This window comes from Erinaceus europaeus, chromosome X, assembly GCF_950295315.1.
Source record: "Erinaceus europaeus chromosome X, mEriEur2.1, whole genome shotgun sequence".
Classification (NCBI taxonomy): Eukaryota; Metazoa; Chordata; class Mammalia; order Eulipotyphla; family Erinaceidae; genus Erinaceus; species Erinaceus europaeus.
This window is the reverse complement of record NC_080185.1, coordinates 57,726,121-57,745,769: the sequence shown is the minus strand read 5'-3', so window position 1 is coordinate 57,745,769 and position 19,649 is coordinate 57,726,121. Positions and strand designations below refer to the sequence as shown.

Below are 19,649 nucleotides of genomic sequence, written 5' to 3'. Positions count from 1 at the left end.
TTTCAAAAATAAAACGCTCTAAACTTTAGAAGATTAAAATTCACTTAAGCCAGTGGCGGGACCCACTTTGAACCGCCAGTCAGCCTCATTCTGACTCTAGTGTATTGTGGGAAGTGTAGTTTTGCGCTTCCGTCGTTTGAGATCAGAAGAACCGGTAAAAAACTACAACTCCCAAGAGGTGAAGAGCGGGACTATTTCCCAACCGGGCGGTAGCGCTGTGGGAGGGAATTGGCAATTTTGCTGCCTACGTGGGAGAGGGAGGGTTGAGGGGAAGTGTGGAAAGCCTGAACCTGAGCCGCTACCGCCAGAAGATCCGGTGAGAGAAGAAGTAGAGGCAAAGAGACAGGTGAAAGGTGAGGTGAGGAGGACATCTGGGTCGCTGCCCCGGGCGGCACAAAGTTTTCCGTGATGTGGTTGAAGCCGGAGGAAGTGCTCCTGAAAAATGCGCTGAAGCTGTGGATGATGGAAAGGTCCAATGATTACTTCGTGTTGCAGCGGCGTCGGGGCTACGGGGAGGAAGGCGGAGGGGGGATTACAGGTAAACTCTGGCTACACCCACCCACCTTGGGACTGTGGTCGCTGGGACAAACCGTTGCCACCTCTCGCCAGATCCCAAACCCCTAGGGCGGAGGGATTGGGGTTCTTCTGCCACCACCTTTCCATTGCCCTTAGGGAGACCTGAGAATGCACCCTCCCCCCTGTGGTGGGACTGGGAAAGGTAGGAATGCGGTTTTTTTTTTCTTTTTTCTTTTTTCCCCTTCCCTTGAGGCAAACGAAGATTCTTTGGCCAACCAGGGGTTAGTTCTCTCTAAGACAAAATACTTGTCCTGTCTTTTCTTATGGGGGAGGGGGCTGATGACTAGCGAACATTGGATCTGGATCTTGGCTGGTTCTGGTCGCGCTCAAGCTGGTAACTAGGCGCTTGTGGATTTAACTTTTCTTGCAAAATCCCCCCATCGATAGTGACCACTTCGAGGAATGTTAGTGTGTGAGGATAGAAGAGTAGGTGGGGTGAAAAGGAGGCTTCAGATGAGAGATGGAGGACGAGTTGGGAAGAGAGGGCAGGGCGAGGGATGACACTCCGAATTAGGTGATCTCTCCCAAATGATCATCTATACTTTGTCTCCAAGTTTTCAGTCCTTGGATTCCACTCTCCAGGGAATCTCTAGCTCAGCGTCTTATTTATTTGCTTTCTTGAATGTTAGGCTTTGCTCTTTCAAAGTCTTGATTTTTTTTTTTTTTAAGTGAATCAGTTTAAACGCGCTGACGTTTTTCTTTGATTTACAAATCAAAACCCCTGTTTTGGTTAAATGTTTGAAGTCTCCAAAGAATTTTACTTTGACGTCACTCATCTTGGGGAAGGGACATTCAAACTTTTGGACACTGAGGAAACCATAGTGCCTTTCAGTGAAGATTTCTTAGTTGGTATCGTGGCCTTCAAGTGGTTTAATTTGGGCTGCGTGATGTTAGAGGCAGGAGGAAGAGTCTAAAGACCTGCATTTTCGTCCAGCCCTACTGTGTGCCATATGCCATACTAAGGTACAAAGATAATTAAGATTTAGACCCTTTTAAGCACCCATGAGTTGGATAAGGAGAAGGGCTTGGTCAAGCTCTGGGGAAGTAACCGGTAAACAGGCAAATTTTAATCTAACCAGTAACTAGTAAACCAGTCAAATTATAATTAGAACCAGATGACTGAGGAGTTGGGCAACAATTCATGGGAAAAAAATGACATTGCCTCTCCTTTTTGTAAATGCTGTCTGCTTTAGAGCAGACAGTGCAGACAATGCAATGAAAGGTAATGGGTGCCTAATCAATGATGTTGTTAATATTGTCAATAGCATCTACTATTATTTTTTGTATATTACACTGTAGAACCTAAGAATTCTCTTCATCCTGCAGAGAATATATATTCTTGCAAGGTTTTATTTGTCCACCTTCTAAAAAGGCCTTCTTTCAAATGGAGCGACACAAATTGCCCCCTTAAACTTGACTGTCATCTCTGTATTTTTAAAACTTACCAGTGTTATTTGGAGATGGATTTTCCATTTACTAGCTACAAATACTTTGCAGCTTAAAATCTGAGTTATATGGAAAACTGGGAAATGTTATGCATGTACAAACTATTGTATTTACTGTCGAATGTAAAACACTAATTCCCCAATAAAGAAATTAAAAAAAAATTGAGAAGCATGACTTGGGAGCTGGCACAGTGGATAAAGTGTTGAACTCACAAGCTTAAGGCCCTGAATTCAGTCCCTGTCATGCACATGCCAGAGTAGTGCCTCTCTTGGCTCTCTCACTCTCTTGCTCTCTGTCTTTTCCCTTCTCCCTCTCTTTCTCTCTCACTCTCTCTCTCCTTCTCTTCACCCTTCCCTTCCCCTCTTAACCTACCTCCCACTCACAAATTAAATAAAACCTTTTTTTTTTTAAAGAAAAACCTTAAAAGTAGTTTAAGGATTACTGTTCATAATTATGCAGTGGTGCGATTTAACCTATGCAAATCCATTGAGAACAGATCAGAATATATGTAAAGTATATCTTATACACCTGTGTTGCAGCATATTTTGATTCTTTATACTTTTGCTTGACCAAAATTTTTTGTTGTTACTCCTGCTTACATTTACCATCAAATTGCATTCCACTTTATACAGCTATGTTTCTGTAAATAAAAAAAAATAGGTTAATTAACTTCTTGAGAATTAAGGCACTGTAATATAGTATGACATGACATTTTTTCTTGTTGCAACACATTCCTTTTTTTCTGTATTTAATTTGACAAACTATCTTAAAGCATGCACCAGTTGAAACAATTGCACCGGTCTTTTTTTCTTTTTTCTTTTTTTAATATTTATTTATTTATGAGAAAAATAGGAGGAGAGAGAAAGAACCAGACATAACTCTGGCACATTTGCTGCCAGGGATCAAACTCAGTACATCATGCTTGAGAGTCTGAAGCTTTATCAATGTGCTGCCTCCTGGACCACCCAGGTTTTTTTCTTTAATTTAATTAATTACTTATTGGATAGAGACAGAGATAAACAAAGAGGGAAGAGCATTAGAGAGGAAGAGAGACACCTGCAGTACTGCTTCACCATGTGAAGCTTCCTCCCTGTGAAGCTTTCCCCTGCAGGTGGGGGCCAGGGGCTTGAACCCGGATTCTTGTGCATTGCAACTTGTGCTCTCAGTCAGGTGCACCACTGCCTGGTCCCACACCAGTTCTCTCTGTTGTAATTACTCTTGTTATCTAGAATGAAAGTTTTAAGAAATAAATTAAGATTTCAAAGGCAACAAGTGTTGTGAATAGCCATGAGCCCACTTTGTAGTTCTGCTAAATTTACCTATGATATTGTTGAGATGTTTAAAATTACCACGACTGCAGTTATTATGGTACATGTAGATTAAAATGCATCAAAGAAAGGAGCAAAGCCATTTATCGAGGTTTACTTTTCCCCCCAGTGTGCATTGAAAATGTGTGCTGATGTTCATGATTGCACAATTAATGTACTCTTAAAAGTTGTGAAGCCAAGTGCTTTGTTTTGCTTTACCACAAATCCATAGTTTGATTAGCTCTCCAAGAGTTTGACGTGTGCCAGTTAAAATAATTTGACTTCGTCCATTTTGTTGCTAAAATCCAGTGTTATGTGGCACCTGTGTAAAAGAGACAATTTACATTTTATTTCATGAAGAAAAGATTGTGACTACCTAGAAACATTTATGATTGTACCTTCTTTAAGATTTTCTATTCTTCCCATATGGTAATTGCCAATAACTATATATAGACCTGGGCCCATGAGCATATGTGCACATGTATCCATAAATTAGGGGGAAATACTTTAAAGTAAAAGATCATAATAGTTTGCAGTGATTCAATAAGTGCAGTAAGCAAGTAGAAATACCTAAAAAAGACACTTTTTATTAAGTACCATAGTACTTAATCAAATAGTTTGTACTTAGACCTAGATACCCTCCTCACCTCCTTCCTATTACACTTACCTCAGTTACTCCAAGGTTAACCTTGTCAGACAAAATAAGGACTAAAAAACTGGATAAGGACAGACCAATATATTTTAATGATGACTATTTTGGCACTATCAGGCCACACCATCATCTGGGGTCCTAGTCAGGGAATCTTGGAATTCCCACATAGACATGATGTGCCTAGACCTCTAACAGATCCCTCTTTCCACTGTCTCTGGTCATCGCCATCAGGAACAGCATCATGGACTCTTGTGGGATCTACAGAACCTTGCCCTCAATGTGGATCAATAATATATCTAGGTTCTGTGGCTTTGTTAGGAAGTGCACCACCCAGAATGGAACTAAGTCCTATGAGCTGGGAAAAGTCTCACCAGAGTAATGGGTTTGAAAGTTTGACATTCCACACCTAGCATCTCTGGACACAATCCAAAGTGAAACATGTCAAGGTGACACTGGTTGCATTGATTTGGTTGAGATCAGCAGATACAGTATCAAATGGTATGGACTGAATGAAGTATGCAGGAAAACAAGCCACTCCACAGAGGTTCCAGGACTGGCAGAAATAATGAGTTTTATAGAGAATGGGAAAGGTTCCTGCTGTCTTAGAATTTAAGGCAATAGATAGCTGTTATCATAACCAAGTTATTTGAGAACGTGGTATACTGTGAAAATCCCATCTTTGAGAACAGAAGCAGCCAGTTGCATTACTCTGTAAGACACAGCTATATACAAATAATGTCAAATGACATAAATTATAGTGATGTTGTGTATGATACAGCAAATCCTAACAAAGGGATTTTCAAAGTTAACCCAGTTACCAAATAATTTGATTACAGCAATAACTATCTATTGCCTTCTTAAGCCCTAAGGCCGCAGGAACCTCCTGCTTCCTTTATAGAGCCTATATTTCCCCTAGTCCTGGAACCTCTAGGGTTGGACTCACTTTCCTGCATGCTTCTCTTAATTCATACCAAATGATACTGCATCTGCTGATCCCAACCTAATCAACACAATGAGTACTACCACAGTGTGCTTCACTTCAGACTGTGTCCAGAGACGTCAGGCATGGAATGTCAACCCTTCAGCCTCCTTACTTGGGTGAGACCTTTCCTTTCATGGGATTCTCTAATTCAATTTCAGGTGGCTCACTTCCTAACAAAGTCCCAAAACCTTATATAAACCAGAGGGATAAAGAATAGGAAATCTATCAGGGAGGGTGATGGGATATGGAGTTCTGGTGGTAGGAATTGTGTGGAGTTGTACCCTTCTTACGGTTTTTGTTAGTGTTTCCTTTTTATAAATAAAAATTTAAGAAAAGAAAGAAAATCCCATGGTTAGGATTTGCTGTATTATAGAAGATCTCACCATGATTCATGTCATTTAATGTTATTTATAAAACATAGCTGTATATTATATGGTGACATGACCAGTTGCTTCTGGTCTCCCTGGTCTAAGATTATAGATTATTTAATATTTCAAAGAAAAACACATTATTAGAAATGTGTTAATGATTTAAGCCCACTATTAAAATCCAATTTGAAACCTTAGGTGCTTAGCTTGTAGGAATATATACTCAGAACTGGGGTCTGTACATCAAAATTTGAGACGTTCAATCTATTTTTCCACTCTCATATTGACTAGACAGTGATTTATAAGACTATAAGTTAATAGGAGCATATATTAACACCATCCCCACCACCAAAGGTCTGTGTCCCTACCCCCACCCCCTATAGTGAAGCTGAAAATCTACCCTCACCCTCCACCCAGAGATTTTTATTTTGGTGCAGTACTCCAAATGCAGTCAAATTCTACTTTGTGTTTCCCTGTCCTTCCTTCTCAACTTCTGTTTATGAGTGGGATCATCCCATACTTGTCTTTCTCTTTCTGACTTATCTCACTTAACTTAATTCTTTCTAGCTCAATCCAAGATGGGTCAGAGAAAGTGGGTTCATTATTCTTAATAGCGGCATAGTATTCAATTGCATATATATATATATATATATATATATATATATATATATATATATAACAACCTGCGCAGCCATTGATCTGTTATTGGGTACCTGGGTTGCTTCCAGGTTTTGACTATTACGCTGTTATGAACATAGGTGTACACATATCTTTTTGGATGGGTGTAATTGAGTCCTTAGGATATATCTCTAGGAGAGGAATTACTGGGTCATATGGAAGGTCCATTTCTAGCCTTGTGATAATTCTCCAGACTGTTCTCCACAGAGGTTGGACCAATTTACATTCTCACCAGCAGTGCAGGAGTGTTCCTTTGTCCCCACAACCTCTCCAGTTTTTTTTTGCTGCTGTCCTTTTTGATGTATGACATTCTCCCAGAAGTGAGGTAGCATCTCGTTTTTATCTTTATTTGCATTTCTCCAACATCAGTGACCTGGAGCAATTTTTCATATGTCTGTTGGACTTTTCTATCTCTTCTGTAGTGAATATTCTTTTCATGTCCTCTTTCCAATTTTGGATTGAGCCATTTTGTTGTTGTTGTTGTTGCTATGTTTGATGATCTCTTTAATATTTTGGTTATTAGCCTCTTGTCTGATGTATGACATGTAAAGATCTTCTCCCATTCTGTGAGGGGTCTCTTCGTTTGGGTGAAGGTTTCTTTTGCTGTGCAGATGCTTTTCAATTTGATATATTCCCATTGATTTGTTTTTGATTTAGTCTTCCTTGCAGCTGGGTTTGTGTCATCAAAGATGCTCTGGAGGTTTAGATGGGAAAGTGTTCCGTCAATATTTTCCTCTAAGTATTTGATAGTTTCTCATCTAACATCCAGGTCCTTGGTCCATTTGGAGTTGACTTTTGTTTCTGGTGAGATAAAGTGATTCAGTTTCATTCTTCTGTACGTTTCAACCTAGTCACCCTAGCCACATTTTTTTTGAAGAGACCCTCCTTCCTCCATTTAATATTTTGGGCCTCCCTTATCAAAAATTAGATGTCCATGGGTGTGGGGATTTATTTCTGGGCTTTCAGTTCTGTTCCCACTGGACTGTGTATCAATTTTTGTTCCATTACCAGGGTGTTTTGATTGTGATGGCCTTATAATGTAGTTTGAGATCTAAGAGTATGACACCTTCATTTCTTTTTATCTATGATTGTCCCAAAACTAAAAATCTTAAAACAAGTACTTGTATAGATATAAATATTGCTTGTTGTCTTGCTGGGTGTTATTGAAGAGTATATATAAAAATTTAGTTCCTTTAGTAGCATTTTTTCATTGCATAATACTTGAAAAGAATTAACAGTTTAGTTGATCAGTTCTTGTGAAAGTTGTAGAAGGACCAATGATAAGCTAAAATTCAATAATAATAATAATAAACACTGCAATGTCTGTTTACTACTTTGATTCACAGATATGACATGAATTTTATATTGACTGCTTTTTATTAGAAAATTTGCCCCCTTTTTACCTTTTGTTTCTCTATAAGCATAAAAGGTAAACCATAAATATGATGTTTCAGAATGTATTTGTTTAATGTTTACCAAATGAATTCTAAAAACCGAGCACTCTTTTAGATGCTGGAGGTAACAGAAGTGAACATACTAAAAACTAATCTCATGGGGCTCATTTTCAAATTGAGAAAGGCTTATACACAATGTCTTATATGCATACTAGTGATAATAGATATTAAGAAAAACAATAAATATTATAGTGATAGAATGGGAAAGGATTGATCGTTTACATAAAGCTGATATTGGTTTCTTTTTTATTATTATCTTTATTTACTTGTGGGATAGAGACAGCCAGAAATCAAGCGGGAAGGGGGTGATAAGAGATAAAGAGAAACAAAGAGACATATCCAACACTGCTTCACCACTTGCAAAGCTTTCCCCCTTCTGGTTAGGACGGGCTGTGGGAGTTCATTCCTGCCTCCTTGTGCACTGTAACGTGCTCAACCAAGTGTAGCACCACCTGGCCCCTCTAAGGTTTCTTTAATTTTCTCAGTTGGCTAGAGGGATTATAGCATATAAACTAGATGAGTTTGGGGTCGGAGTGAATATAGATAATTCTTTCTAGGATTTTTTTTTTCTGTGAAATAAAGCAGAAATGAGTTATTGTTGACTACTGTCCTGGTTGTTTGGCATATAGTGTTGAACAAAGCAGAAAGGGCAGAGAGTTGTTAGCATAATGGTTATGCAAAGAGACTCTCATGCCTGAGGCTCCAAAGTCCCAGGTTCAATCCCCCCACCCCCCACCATCATAAACCAGAGCTGAGCAGTGCTCTGGTTTAAAATTTAAAAAAAAGCAGAAATAATTCCTATCCTCACAAAGCTACTGATCTGTTAGGATAGATAGATGACACATAAGCAAACAAATATATAATTATTGTGGTGGTCAATAATAATAATCAACCTGATTTCATTAATGTATGCAATTTGATGACTTTGAGGGTTATTTGAAATCTGCAAGGCAGTTTTTCAAGGCCATTTCTGGTCTTGAATTTTATCAGATGTCCTGTTACGTGACATCTGATAAAATCATCTTCCAGAGCTTCCTGGAAGATGATTAATAACAATAAATGGTAAACTGGTAGCAGAGTCCCAATGTGACATGTGGAACATCTTGTCGAAAACCTGTTTGGAATGCTGTTAAATAAATCAGTCGTCTATGAGCACTGGCAATATCTAGGGTGTGATTTGGTAGAGAAATTTGTGAGGACATTTTGAGGAATACAAAATAGCAAAATCGAAAGATGGCAGTTGTTTATAGATACAGCAAGTAGGCCAAAATTACTTACTTGTCATTAAAAATATGAGACTCAGCTTTTTTTTTTGCCTCCAGGGCTATTGCTGGAGCTCTGTGCCTGCACTATGAACCCACTGCTCCTGGAGGCCTTTCCCCCCATTTTTGTTGTCTGTCTTGTTGTCGTTATTATTATTGTTATCATTGCCGTTGTTGTTGGATAGGACAAAGAGACATGGAGAGAGGCGGGGAAGACAGGGAAAGAAAGACACCTGCAGACCTGCTTCACCACCCGTGAAGAGACACCCCCCCCCCCCCCCGCAGGTGGGGAGCCGGGGGCTCGAACTGGGATCCTTACGCGGTCCTTGAGCTTTGCCCATGTGCTCTTAAACGCTGTCCTACCGCCTGACCCCCAAGACTCAACTCTTAAGACTTTGTGAGAACTATGATGGTTATTGTTGGGTAGGAAGAGGCCATTCAACTTTGGAGGTTGGTGTAGTGTGGAAATAGTCCTCTGTAATCTTTTAATTATGTAAACCATTATTAAATCACTAATAAGTGAGATGTTAAAATAATAAAATTGCAAATATTAAGGAAGTATAAGATTAAATTTAGAGCCCTTAACAACTATAAAAAGGTTGTTGAGGGAGTCCGGCGGGAGCGCAGGGGGTTAAGTGCACTTGGCACAAAACACAAGGACTGGAGTAAGGATCCCAGTGCGAACCTCCATCTCCCCATCTGCAGGGGGTTCACCTCACTAGAGGTGAAAGAGGCCTGCAGGTGTCTTTCTCTCCCCCTCTCTGTCTTCCCCTCCTCTCTCTATTTCTCTCTGTCCTATACAACAACAACAACTATGACATCAATAACAACAACAATAGTAGCTACAACAACAATAAAAAACAAGGGCAACAAAAGGGAAAATAAATAAAAAAGGTTGTTGAACAGAAATGTACTTTATAGAAGAGAGAAATTTGAGTTAGAGAATTATAAAGATTAAATTTTTTTTTGGTCTCTGATGCTCTTTTCACTCCAACCTAGTTATTGAATTGCTTCCCTATTACTCCAGTACAGTCATTGGTTACTTAACATGCTTAGTTCACCAGTAGACCGCATTTAGAATTGTGGTCCCAATATATATCCTTGGTATGTAGCCTAGACTACATCCAGTTTAGTATAATTTCTCTCAGTGACATTTATCTCTGTGACAACAGAATCACCTAAGGACACATTTCACAGAGAACTTAACCCCTGTCATTAAGTGACTCATAACTGTAGAAATAGGTGATGTTGTAATACAAGAAGTAATCAACACTTACTGATTTTTTTTAAACTTTTTTTTAAATTTTTATTTTATTTATTCCCTTTTGTTGCCCTTGTTGTTTTATTGTTGTAGTTATTATTATTGTTGTTGTCGTCATTGTTGGATAGGACAGAGAGAAATGGAGAGAGGAGGGGAAGACAGAGAGGAGGAGAGAAAGACAGACACCTGCAGACCTGCTTCACCGCCTGTGAAGTGACTCCCCTGCAGGTGGGGAGCCCGGGCTCGAACCGGGATCCTTATGCCGGTCCTTGTGCTTTTCGCCACCTGCGCTTAACCCACTGCGCTACAGCCCGACTCCCCACTTACTGATTTTTATCATTACATTGTCTTCTTGCTTTGAAATAACTGAAATAATAATTCTTCTAAAGAGTTTTCTTTTGAAGAAATTACACTGTGTATGAAATTATTCATTTGCTGTCACTCTTGTTCTTTGCACCTAGGGACTCAAGTGTTACTGCTTCTTTTAATTTTTTGAGGGCTACTCTTTGCATATTGGTGCATAAGAAAGTGCTATAAATAATGATGGTAACACATTTCATATTTCCCTGTTTCAATCTTTTGAAATATAGTTGGGTTTGATTGGTAATTTATATATTCTTTTTTCCCCACATGATATTGTGATCTGCCATTTGTGGTATCAGTTACTTCTCTTAAGAATTCTAAGTTCTTTAATAAACAAAGATTTCAGTTAGCTCAGGAACTGCGTACTTAACCTATATCCAGTTTTCAATTATATGTCTTTAGATGGATGTAGATAGAGGGAAAATGGGACAAAAAACAGTGATTTTTTTTAAACTGTATTCCAAAGCACATAGTGTAAAGTTGGCAGCTTTCAAAATGCCACCTGTAACTATTGGATTATTCTAAAATAAGCATTCACAGTTCTGTTTTTTTATTTTTATTTATAAAAAGGAAACACTGACAAAAAACATAGGATAAGAGGGGTACAACTCCACACAATTCCCACCAGCAAAACTCCCTATCCAATCCCCTCCCTTGATAGCTTTCCTATTATTTAACCCTCTGGGAGTATGGACCCAAGGTCATTGTGGGATGCAAAAGGTGGAAGGTCTGGCTTCTGTAATTGCTTCCCCGCTGAATATGGGCATTGGCAGGTCGATCCATACTCACAGCCTGCCTCTCTCTTTCCCTAGCAGGGTGGGGCTCTGGGGAAGCGGGGCTCCAGGACATATTGGTGGGGTCGTCTGCCCAGGGAAGTCTCATTGGCATCATGCTGTCTGAAAAAGAGGTAACATATAGAGCCAAACAAATTGTTGACTAATCATGCACCAATTCTGTTTTAAGGGCTTAGAGCTTGGTAACAAAAGCTATCAAACCAGGAAAGCCCACAGCCTCTTCTGAGAACACTAATTCTCTTATGTGAATGTATTTTCTACAAAATGTGTTGGGAGTTTACTAACTAGTTAATTAATTATCATTTAATGAAGATGAGATTATAAAAAATTCAGCAAAAAAGGTATACTTTGACATTGTAGATATGGCAACCTGTGACAAGACACAGAATCTACAGTAAGTCATTTCTGTGCCCAAAAATTGTAATCAGACATTTTATTTAGAATGGAAATATATCTTGTCTGTAATTAAGAACTTCATTTAAGTAAAGGACTTTGGTAGCTAGAGTAGTATTACATTACACAGTGTCCTCAATCTAGTTCAAATGCAGAGAGCCACTTGTCAAACTCAAGTGTACTAAACTAACACATTGATAATGAGTACTATCTTCAAGAGATGGCTGTTTCATAATGACTTGTCCTTCAAAACTCAGTCCTTGATTCTGCTCGTTCATGATTACCATTTTTCTGAAACAAAACAAAACAAAAAAGATAATAAAGGTTAATCCACTTTTGCAGGTGTCTAGAAATTAAAAGTGACAGTTAATATCCTACGTCAGTGCTCTCAGCAATGGCTGCATGAGAACCTTCCAAAGCTAAATGGTACTGAAATATTTCTGGGTAAAATGAAAATTCTATTTGGAGTTGCCTAACTTATTTTGGGAGGGATAAAGAAAAAAAGACTGACGAAATTTTTATAGTATTGACCTTAGCTCTTCTTCGACTAGATCTACAACCTCTTGGAGAGCCCATGACATCTTTTTGGAAGTGTGAGAACTGTTAGTAGAAGAGATGAGTGTGAACCTATGCTCATAGCAGCACAATTTGTAATAGCCAAAATTTGGATGCAAACCAGATCTCCAATGATAGTTGAGTGGCTAAAAATATTATGGTATATGCACAATGGAATGCTACTCAGCTTTGAAAAAATGATGCAGTCAGGGGCTGGATAGCAGCACACCTGGTTTAATGTACATGTTACCGTGCTCAAGGACCTGGATTCAAGCCCCAGATCCCCACCTGTGGGGGAGGGGGGAGTTTCACAAGCAGTGAAGCAAGAACTGCAGGTGTCTCTCTGTCTCTCTCCCTCTCTATCAACACCTCCCCCTCTCAGTCCTATCAAAATAAAGAGAAAAAAGGGGGGAAATGGCCAGGAGGAGGAGCAATACATTTTTTGTATAGGTCCCAACCCACAGCAATAACCCTGGTGGCAATTAAAAAAAAAAAAGATGAAGTCATCCCCTTTGCATCTTCTTGGATGGAACTTGAATACATTGTGTTAAGTGAGATAAGCCAAAAAAGAGGACAAATGTTGACTGATCTCAATTATAGGTAGGACTTAATAAATAGCGACTGGGAGGGAGAATACAAAGTGAAACATTGACTGAGCATGGGGTAGTGCATCAAAGAAAATGATTCTGATAACTAAAATATGCCTACTAGCTATCTACAGAATGGAGAAAACCCCCCTCCCCAACTCTTCATCTGCACTACTCCAGCCTTTAGGTTCATGATTAGTCAGTAACTTGTTTGGCTTTATATGTTAACTCTCTTTTCAGCCACCAGATTCCAGATGCTAGCATGATGCCAACCAGACTTCCTTCCCTGGACAGACGACCCCACCAATGTGCCCTGGAGCTCCACTTCCCCAGAACCCCACCCCACTGGGGAAAGAGAGAGGCAGGCTGGGAGTATGGATCGACCTGTCAACGCCCATGTCCAGCGGGGAAGCAATTACAGAAGCCAGACCTTCAACCTTTTGCATCCCACAATGACCTTGAGTCCATACTCCCAGAGTGTTAAAGAATAGGAAAGCTATCAGGGGAGGGGATAGGATATGGAGTTCTGGTGGTGGGAATTATGTGGAGTTATACCCCTCTTATCCTATGGTTTTGTCAGTGTTTCCTTTTTATAAATAAATTAAAAAAAAAAAAGAAAGAAAATGATTCTGGGAAAGGTGAGAGAGTGAGGGAAGAAAACCTTAAGTTCCTGGTACATGATGGTGTAAAAACACCAAGGCTGTGAGTGAGAGTGTTGTGCAGATAGCCATTAACCACCTCGATAAAATGAAAGGTGTTGTTAAAATTATTTGTATGGCAATTAATATTAACACCTCATAGATCTTTATTAGGTCTACTAATTGCGTACCTTTTATACTTAGTTGTATTTATTTATTTATTTATTTATTTTGCCTCCAGCATTATTGCTGGGGCTTGACGCCTGCACTAAGAATTGACTGCTCCTGAAGGCCATTTTCCCCACTTGGTTGCCCTTGTTGTTGTTATTGTTGCCATTGATGGTGTTGTTGTTGTTGCATAGGACAGAGAGAAATCAAGGGAGGAGGAGAGACAGAAAGGGTGAGAGAAAGACACACCTGTAGACCTGCATCACCGCTGGTGAAGTGACCCCCCCCCTGCAGGTGGGGAGCCGGGGGCTCGAACCAGGATCCTATTCCAGTCCTTGCGATTTGCGTCATGTGCGCTTAACCCGCTGCGCTACTGCCTGACCCACTTATACTTAGTTTTAGACATTCAAAGGATGCCTCAAAGTTTTTGATATATTTTTAAAACTCCTGTTCTATCATGCTACTGGCAGTATCTATCCCATTTTCAATTTAGTAGTGATTTAGGACTTCCCATATGTAGATTGGTTCATGACTTTATGTGTTCAGACTGTTAGATAATAAACCTTTTTTTATGAATATGGAAAGGCAGCCCACAAGTTTTCTGCTTGCTTTCTTGTACTTTCAGAAGCTAGACATTGGCACATATTAATTCCTGAATGACTTGCAACTTAATGGTGATTATAACTTAATGACTTAGAAGCATTTCCCAGGTGTCTGGAAAATGTATTCAAGCACTAGCTTGCAAATTATTTTTATGCAAACTGCTGAATTTACTACACTTGCAGAAATGGAACAATTTCCTTTCTACATATTAAGGCACTTAAAAATCTTCCAAACATTTCTGTTGCAGAAATGACCTTTTGCCAGTGATTTTGACCACTTTGTGCCCAAGTCTCAAAATTCCCTTTTATAGAATGGTTGATACCCAGGAATGGGTGTTTGTAACTTTGCTCCCAATATGTCTCCTTACTTACCCATTTTATCATTCAGCTGAGCCTTTTTTTTTTTTTTACTCTGTCCTTTTCTTCATTCTTTCGATACTACTTTTTCTAATGTGTATAGATAAGAAAATAAGATTTGAGCTAGATTTATTTAAAATGTAGCAGAGGTGAAACAAATGATTTTCATCTCAAATATAAAAATATTTCTTTTCATAAACCTGTTTTGGAATTTAAATATAAAGGTTGCCAAATCTAGCAACTAAAACAGTACTCTTTAAAAATACATGTTTTTATTTGGCATTAGAGGTCCTTTATTTTGACAGTTTTATCATTGTCTATATATATATATATATATATATTCCCATACTTGATTCTGTTTTTCCTTAATATTTTTATTGGGGGGATTAATGGTTTACCATAAATACAATTGTTGATAATATGTGTAAAACTTCCCACTTTTCTGTAAAACACTTTATGGGGGATGATGATTTAACAGACTGTTGTAGGGTGGGGAGAGAGCATGATGACTATACAGAAGCCATTCATACCTGAGACTCTGACATCTCACATTCAGTCCCCAGCCCCATTATAAACCAGAGCTGAGCAGGGCTCTTCTAAGTATCTTTCTCTCTGTATCTCTCTCAATTTAAAATAAATATATAAATATATTTTTATTTTAAAATTTTTATTTATAAAAAGGAAACTGACAAAAACCATAGGATAAGAAGGGTACAACTCCACACAATTCCCACCACCAGAACTCTGTATCCCACCCCCTCCCAAGAATAGGAAGAAAATAAATATTTTTAAAAGACTTGTCATATCTATAGTTTCAAATCTCTCTATGATAGATGCTAGTAGGGAGTTGGGCGGTAGCGCAGTGGGTTAAGTGCAGGTGGCGCAAAGCACAAGGACCAGCGTAAAGATCCTGGTTCGAGCCCCCGGATCCCCACCTGTAAGGGGAGTCACTTCACAGGCGGTGAAGCAGGTCTGCAGTTGTCTTTCTTTCTCTTCCCCTCTCTGTCTTCCCCTCCTCTCTCCACTTCTCTCTGTCCTATCCAACAACAACAACAACAATAAGAATACAATAGTATCAATAACAATAAGAACTACAACAATAAAATAACAAGGGCAACAAAAGGGAATAAATAAATATAAACATATATTAAAAAAAAGATAGATGCCAGCATATCACACCAAATTGTCTTCTTTCATCAAGAACCAAAAATTAGGAACAGAGTATTGTAATTAAAAAAGTAAAAACTTCACGATGGGGGTGCAGGCTGGCATGGGTTTAAAACAATCAAACATTTATTACATGGTGGTACAGCAGTACGGAATGGTATATTTTAGGTACAGCAAGACAGGCAATTATCAGCAGAGGTAAGACTAGGCTGGTCCGTGAATCCATAAATCCGTAAATGTGTAGATTTCAGCTACACATATACATGTCCCGGGAGGAGCAGCCATGGCCAGCGTCCCAAGCACACAGGAAACAGGGAGCAGGAAGATTGGGAGTGCAGGAACCAAGAGCATGACTTCAGCCCTGCATGTCCTTAAGTCCAGTCCTGATGTCAGCCCATCATCAGCCATATGTTCTCACATTCAGCCTCAACCATATGCTAATCAAGTTTCAAAGTCCTATTCTAGGGCTGTGTCACAACAATAGAGCAGATGAAAATAGGGATCTTAAGGTGGAAAAAAGTGAAGAAATCTATTTTAGGTATATTCCTAGGGACCTGTGACTTTCATAGTTTTTGCTTGAATCTGATAGCTAACATGGATTTGGACAAAAATATCGTCTTGGAAGATGGTGTCAGAGTTGAGAATAGGGCTACAAAGTTGAATTATGACAGAGAGTAGCTCCCAATCCTAAAAAAAATCTATGAGTTAAATTAATTGTTTACTCCATCAATCTGATCCAGGTTCCATGTCTATTCATATTTAGCACAGGAACCTGTTTAACCTCCGAATCCATCAGCCTGAGCTCGCAGTTAATGGTCAGAGCTGGGAACGTTCTAGATTGCACTCATTTCAAGACCAGTCTTCCTCAAGTGGCAGAGTAGGATAGCTCAGTCTTCCTTCAGAGAGTAGTAGCCCTCACATTTTTAATGATATGCTAGGGATGGAACCCAAGACTTCACACATGGAAGGCATGTGCTGTTTTCACTGAGCTGCCCCAGGGCCCCATTTTTGTATTTTCTGTTTTTTTTTTTTTTTTTTCTTCACTGAGAATGAAAGCACTGCTCTGCCATTCATGGAGTTCTGCCCATTTCTGTCTTTTGGTACTTTCTCATGTAGCGCTAGGGCTGAAACCCAGGACTTCATGCATGAAAGGTGTGTTCTCTACCAATAGAGGCCCTCCTGGTCTAGCTCCTTGCTTTTCCATTATCATCCTCTATTATCTTCCATCTCTTAGCCAAATCTCCAATTTCTCAGCTCCTTCTTCACACGGAAAGTGACAGTTTTTTTTTTTTATCCCAAAACCCTCCAGCAATTTCTTCATCATTGAAATGTAATTATACCCTGTCTTTCCTCTTCATTCCCATCCTCTTTTGCCTATTACTTCCTCTTTCACAATATGCGTCTGGACTTTTCATGTTGCTTGACGAAGAAAACAGCACACTTTTGTTGTAGGGAGGAATAGGAAATACAATTAGCTAATTCAGCTGGAACTAGGTGATCAAAGGCCTGAATTCCAAATTGAGGAATTAAGAAATTGTCAAACTGTTAAAAAGAAAGCCCCTTTATGAAAACATTTAAATTAAGCACTACTCTTGTCTTATTTAAATATTGAAGAGCTTCTTGTATAATGGCAGTGTTAGCAAAGACTCAATCTTTTATTATATGTTAACATTGCTCTTGGTGTTTTATGTGTAATGATTGTTTTCTTCATCTTTATAGCGAACCTTTGTGGTAAATTCTGCTTTATTTTATTATTTATTTCTTAATTTTTTATTATCTTTATTTATTTATTAGATAGAGACAGCCAGAAATTGAGAGGGAAGGAGGTAATAGAGGGGGAGAGAGGTAGAGAGACACCTGAAACACTGCTTCACCGCTCATGAAGCTTCTCCCCTGCAGGTGGGAACCGGGGGCTTGAACCTGGGTCCTTGCGCACTATAACACGTGCTTAACCAGGTGCACCACCACCCGGCCCCCTGCTTTATTAAAGTGCAAGTAAGGATAACATAAAAGTAAATTAACTTTCTCAAGTTGCCACAATAAGTGACTATGCCAGAATTCAAACCCAGGTGGTTTCTGGCATTAGACTCCACAATCTTACTTGCTCTCTCTATATGATCTTCTGAAGGGTATGTAACTACTAGAAAAATATTATGAGATTTAGGCCAGTTGAACCTGAATTCTTTCTTATATTGAAAGAAAATTTTCAAGCATTAGCCACTGCACTACTCTAATCTCTTCATCCTTACTGTATTTATTATTAAAGAAAAAAATATCTAAAGAGAAATATTGATCTAAAAAGGGGGATATCTAGCTCAGCAGGAAGGGTACATGTTTTGCCATGTGGGTGGACCAGATTTGAGCCCTGTCACTACGTAGGAGGTGCAGTGGTAATAGAGAAGGCTCTAGTGCTGTAGTCTCTCTCTCTCTCCCTCTCCCCCACCTCTCTCCCTCTCTCTCTCTCTCTCTCTCTCTCTCTATATATATATATATATATATATATATACACACATATATATATATATATATATATATACATATCTATATCTATGGTCAGAATGATGGAATCAAACATGTAGTTCTTTATTTTTAAAAACCCATTAGCTGTTTGTCATATGAAGGAGTGCTAATTTCCTATCTTTTAACACTCTTATTCAACTATCTCATTATTGCAACAGGGCTTCTAGTGGGCACTCTTGATTCAGTCTTAGACTCCACTGCTAAAGTCGCTCCATTTCGCATCCTACACCAGACACCGGATTCACAAGTTTACTTGTCAATTGCCTGTGGTGAGTATGATTTTTAAAACAAATATGCAATTTCAAATAAAGGGGAATGCTAAATAAATGAATACATTTGTTTATACTCTACATTTTAGGTGTTGGCAAGAAAGCTCACCTGAATAGTGCACCTGCTTTGTTGTGCACTCAACACTGGTTTGAGCCTGGCACCTATTGTACTAGACAAAGTTGATGCTGTGGCACCGTTCCTTCTATCCCTTCTCTCTCTCTCTCTGAAAACATCAGCTTGTGGTGGTGAAGCCCCTGCAGAGACAAAATAAAGACTATTATCCTCTTCAGTTTTGAAATTTTCAAATAGCATTGTGTACCATCTTAAAGCTTATAGAAGGATATGACTAGGTATTGAAATGTTCTTTAAGCCAAGGAATCCTAAAGCGGCTGTTAATAATTAATCTGACCCTAAGTCATATAACACTGGCTCAGCGGGTCATATGGATTAAACCTTGCTATTGGGTTTCAAACCTCTTTCATAAGATATTCATAAATTAACAAAGCCATGTGGTGAATGAGATGATCCTGAGCAAAGACTTTATACCCTCTGAGGTAAGTTATTACCACAGTTATAATTCACATTTATATAGCATTATAGGGCTGTTATGCACATGATTTTTCATTCACACAGTACTATTACTTGAAGACAAAGGATTAAATTATGTATATGTATCTTCTGGTTTGGTACTCTACATATTATTAAAAAAACACTGGTTATTGTAAGCACTGATTATTGGCATCCTGTTTTCAGATTTGTTTATTGGATGGTTAATTGTTTATAGCATAGTCTTTAAACACGTAGGCACAGCCTCTCATCTCCCCTTGAATGACATCAAGGAGACATACCAGGATCCTAATATCCCTTCATCCTATCGCTTTCCTTCCTTCCTGAAGTCCTTTGCAATATGCCACACCCAGTCCAAGTTTCCCTTTATGTTTTCCCAATTTTTTCTTCTTTTTAAAAATATTTACTTATTTCCTTTTGTTGCCCTTGTTGTTTTATTGTTGTAGTTATTATTGTTGTTACTGATGTCGTTGTTGGATAGGACAGAGAGAAATGGAGAGAGGAGGGGAAGACAGAGGGGGAGAGAAAGACACACACCTGCAGACCTGCTTCACCACTTGTGAAGCGACTCCCCTGCAGGTGGGGAGCTGGGGGCTTGAACCGGGATCCTTACTCAGGTCCTTATGCTTTGTGCCATGTGTGCTTAACCTGCTGTGCTACCGCCCGACTCCCCCAATTTTTT

The 19,649-nt window shown here is 39.0% G+C and overlaps 1 protein-coding gene across 1 annotated transcript in view; it reads left to right on the top strand.

Annotated features, from left to right (window-relative positions):
• The first annotated feature begins 230 nt into the window (after positions 1-230).
• The window catches only part of TBC1D8B (TBC1 domain family member 8B), an 81,540-nt gene continuing 62,121 nt past the window's right edge, over positions 231-19,649 (top strand). The window contains exons 1-2 of the mRNA XM_007530616.3: positions 231-538; positions 18,289-18,399. Of these exons, the coding sequence (XP_007530678.1) occupies positions 409-538; positions 18,289-18,399 (241 nt within the window). The 5' untranslated portion in view covers positions 231-408. The remainder of the gene's footprint in view (positions 539-18,288; positions 18,400-19,649) is intronic.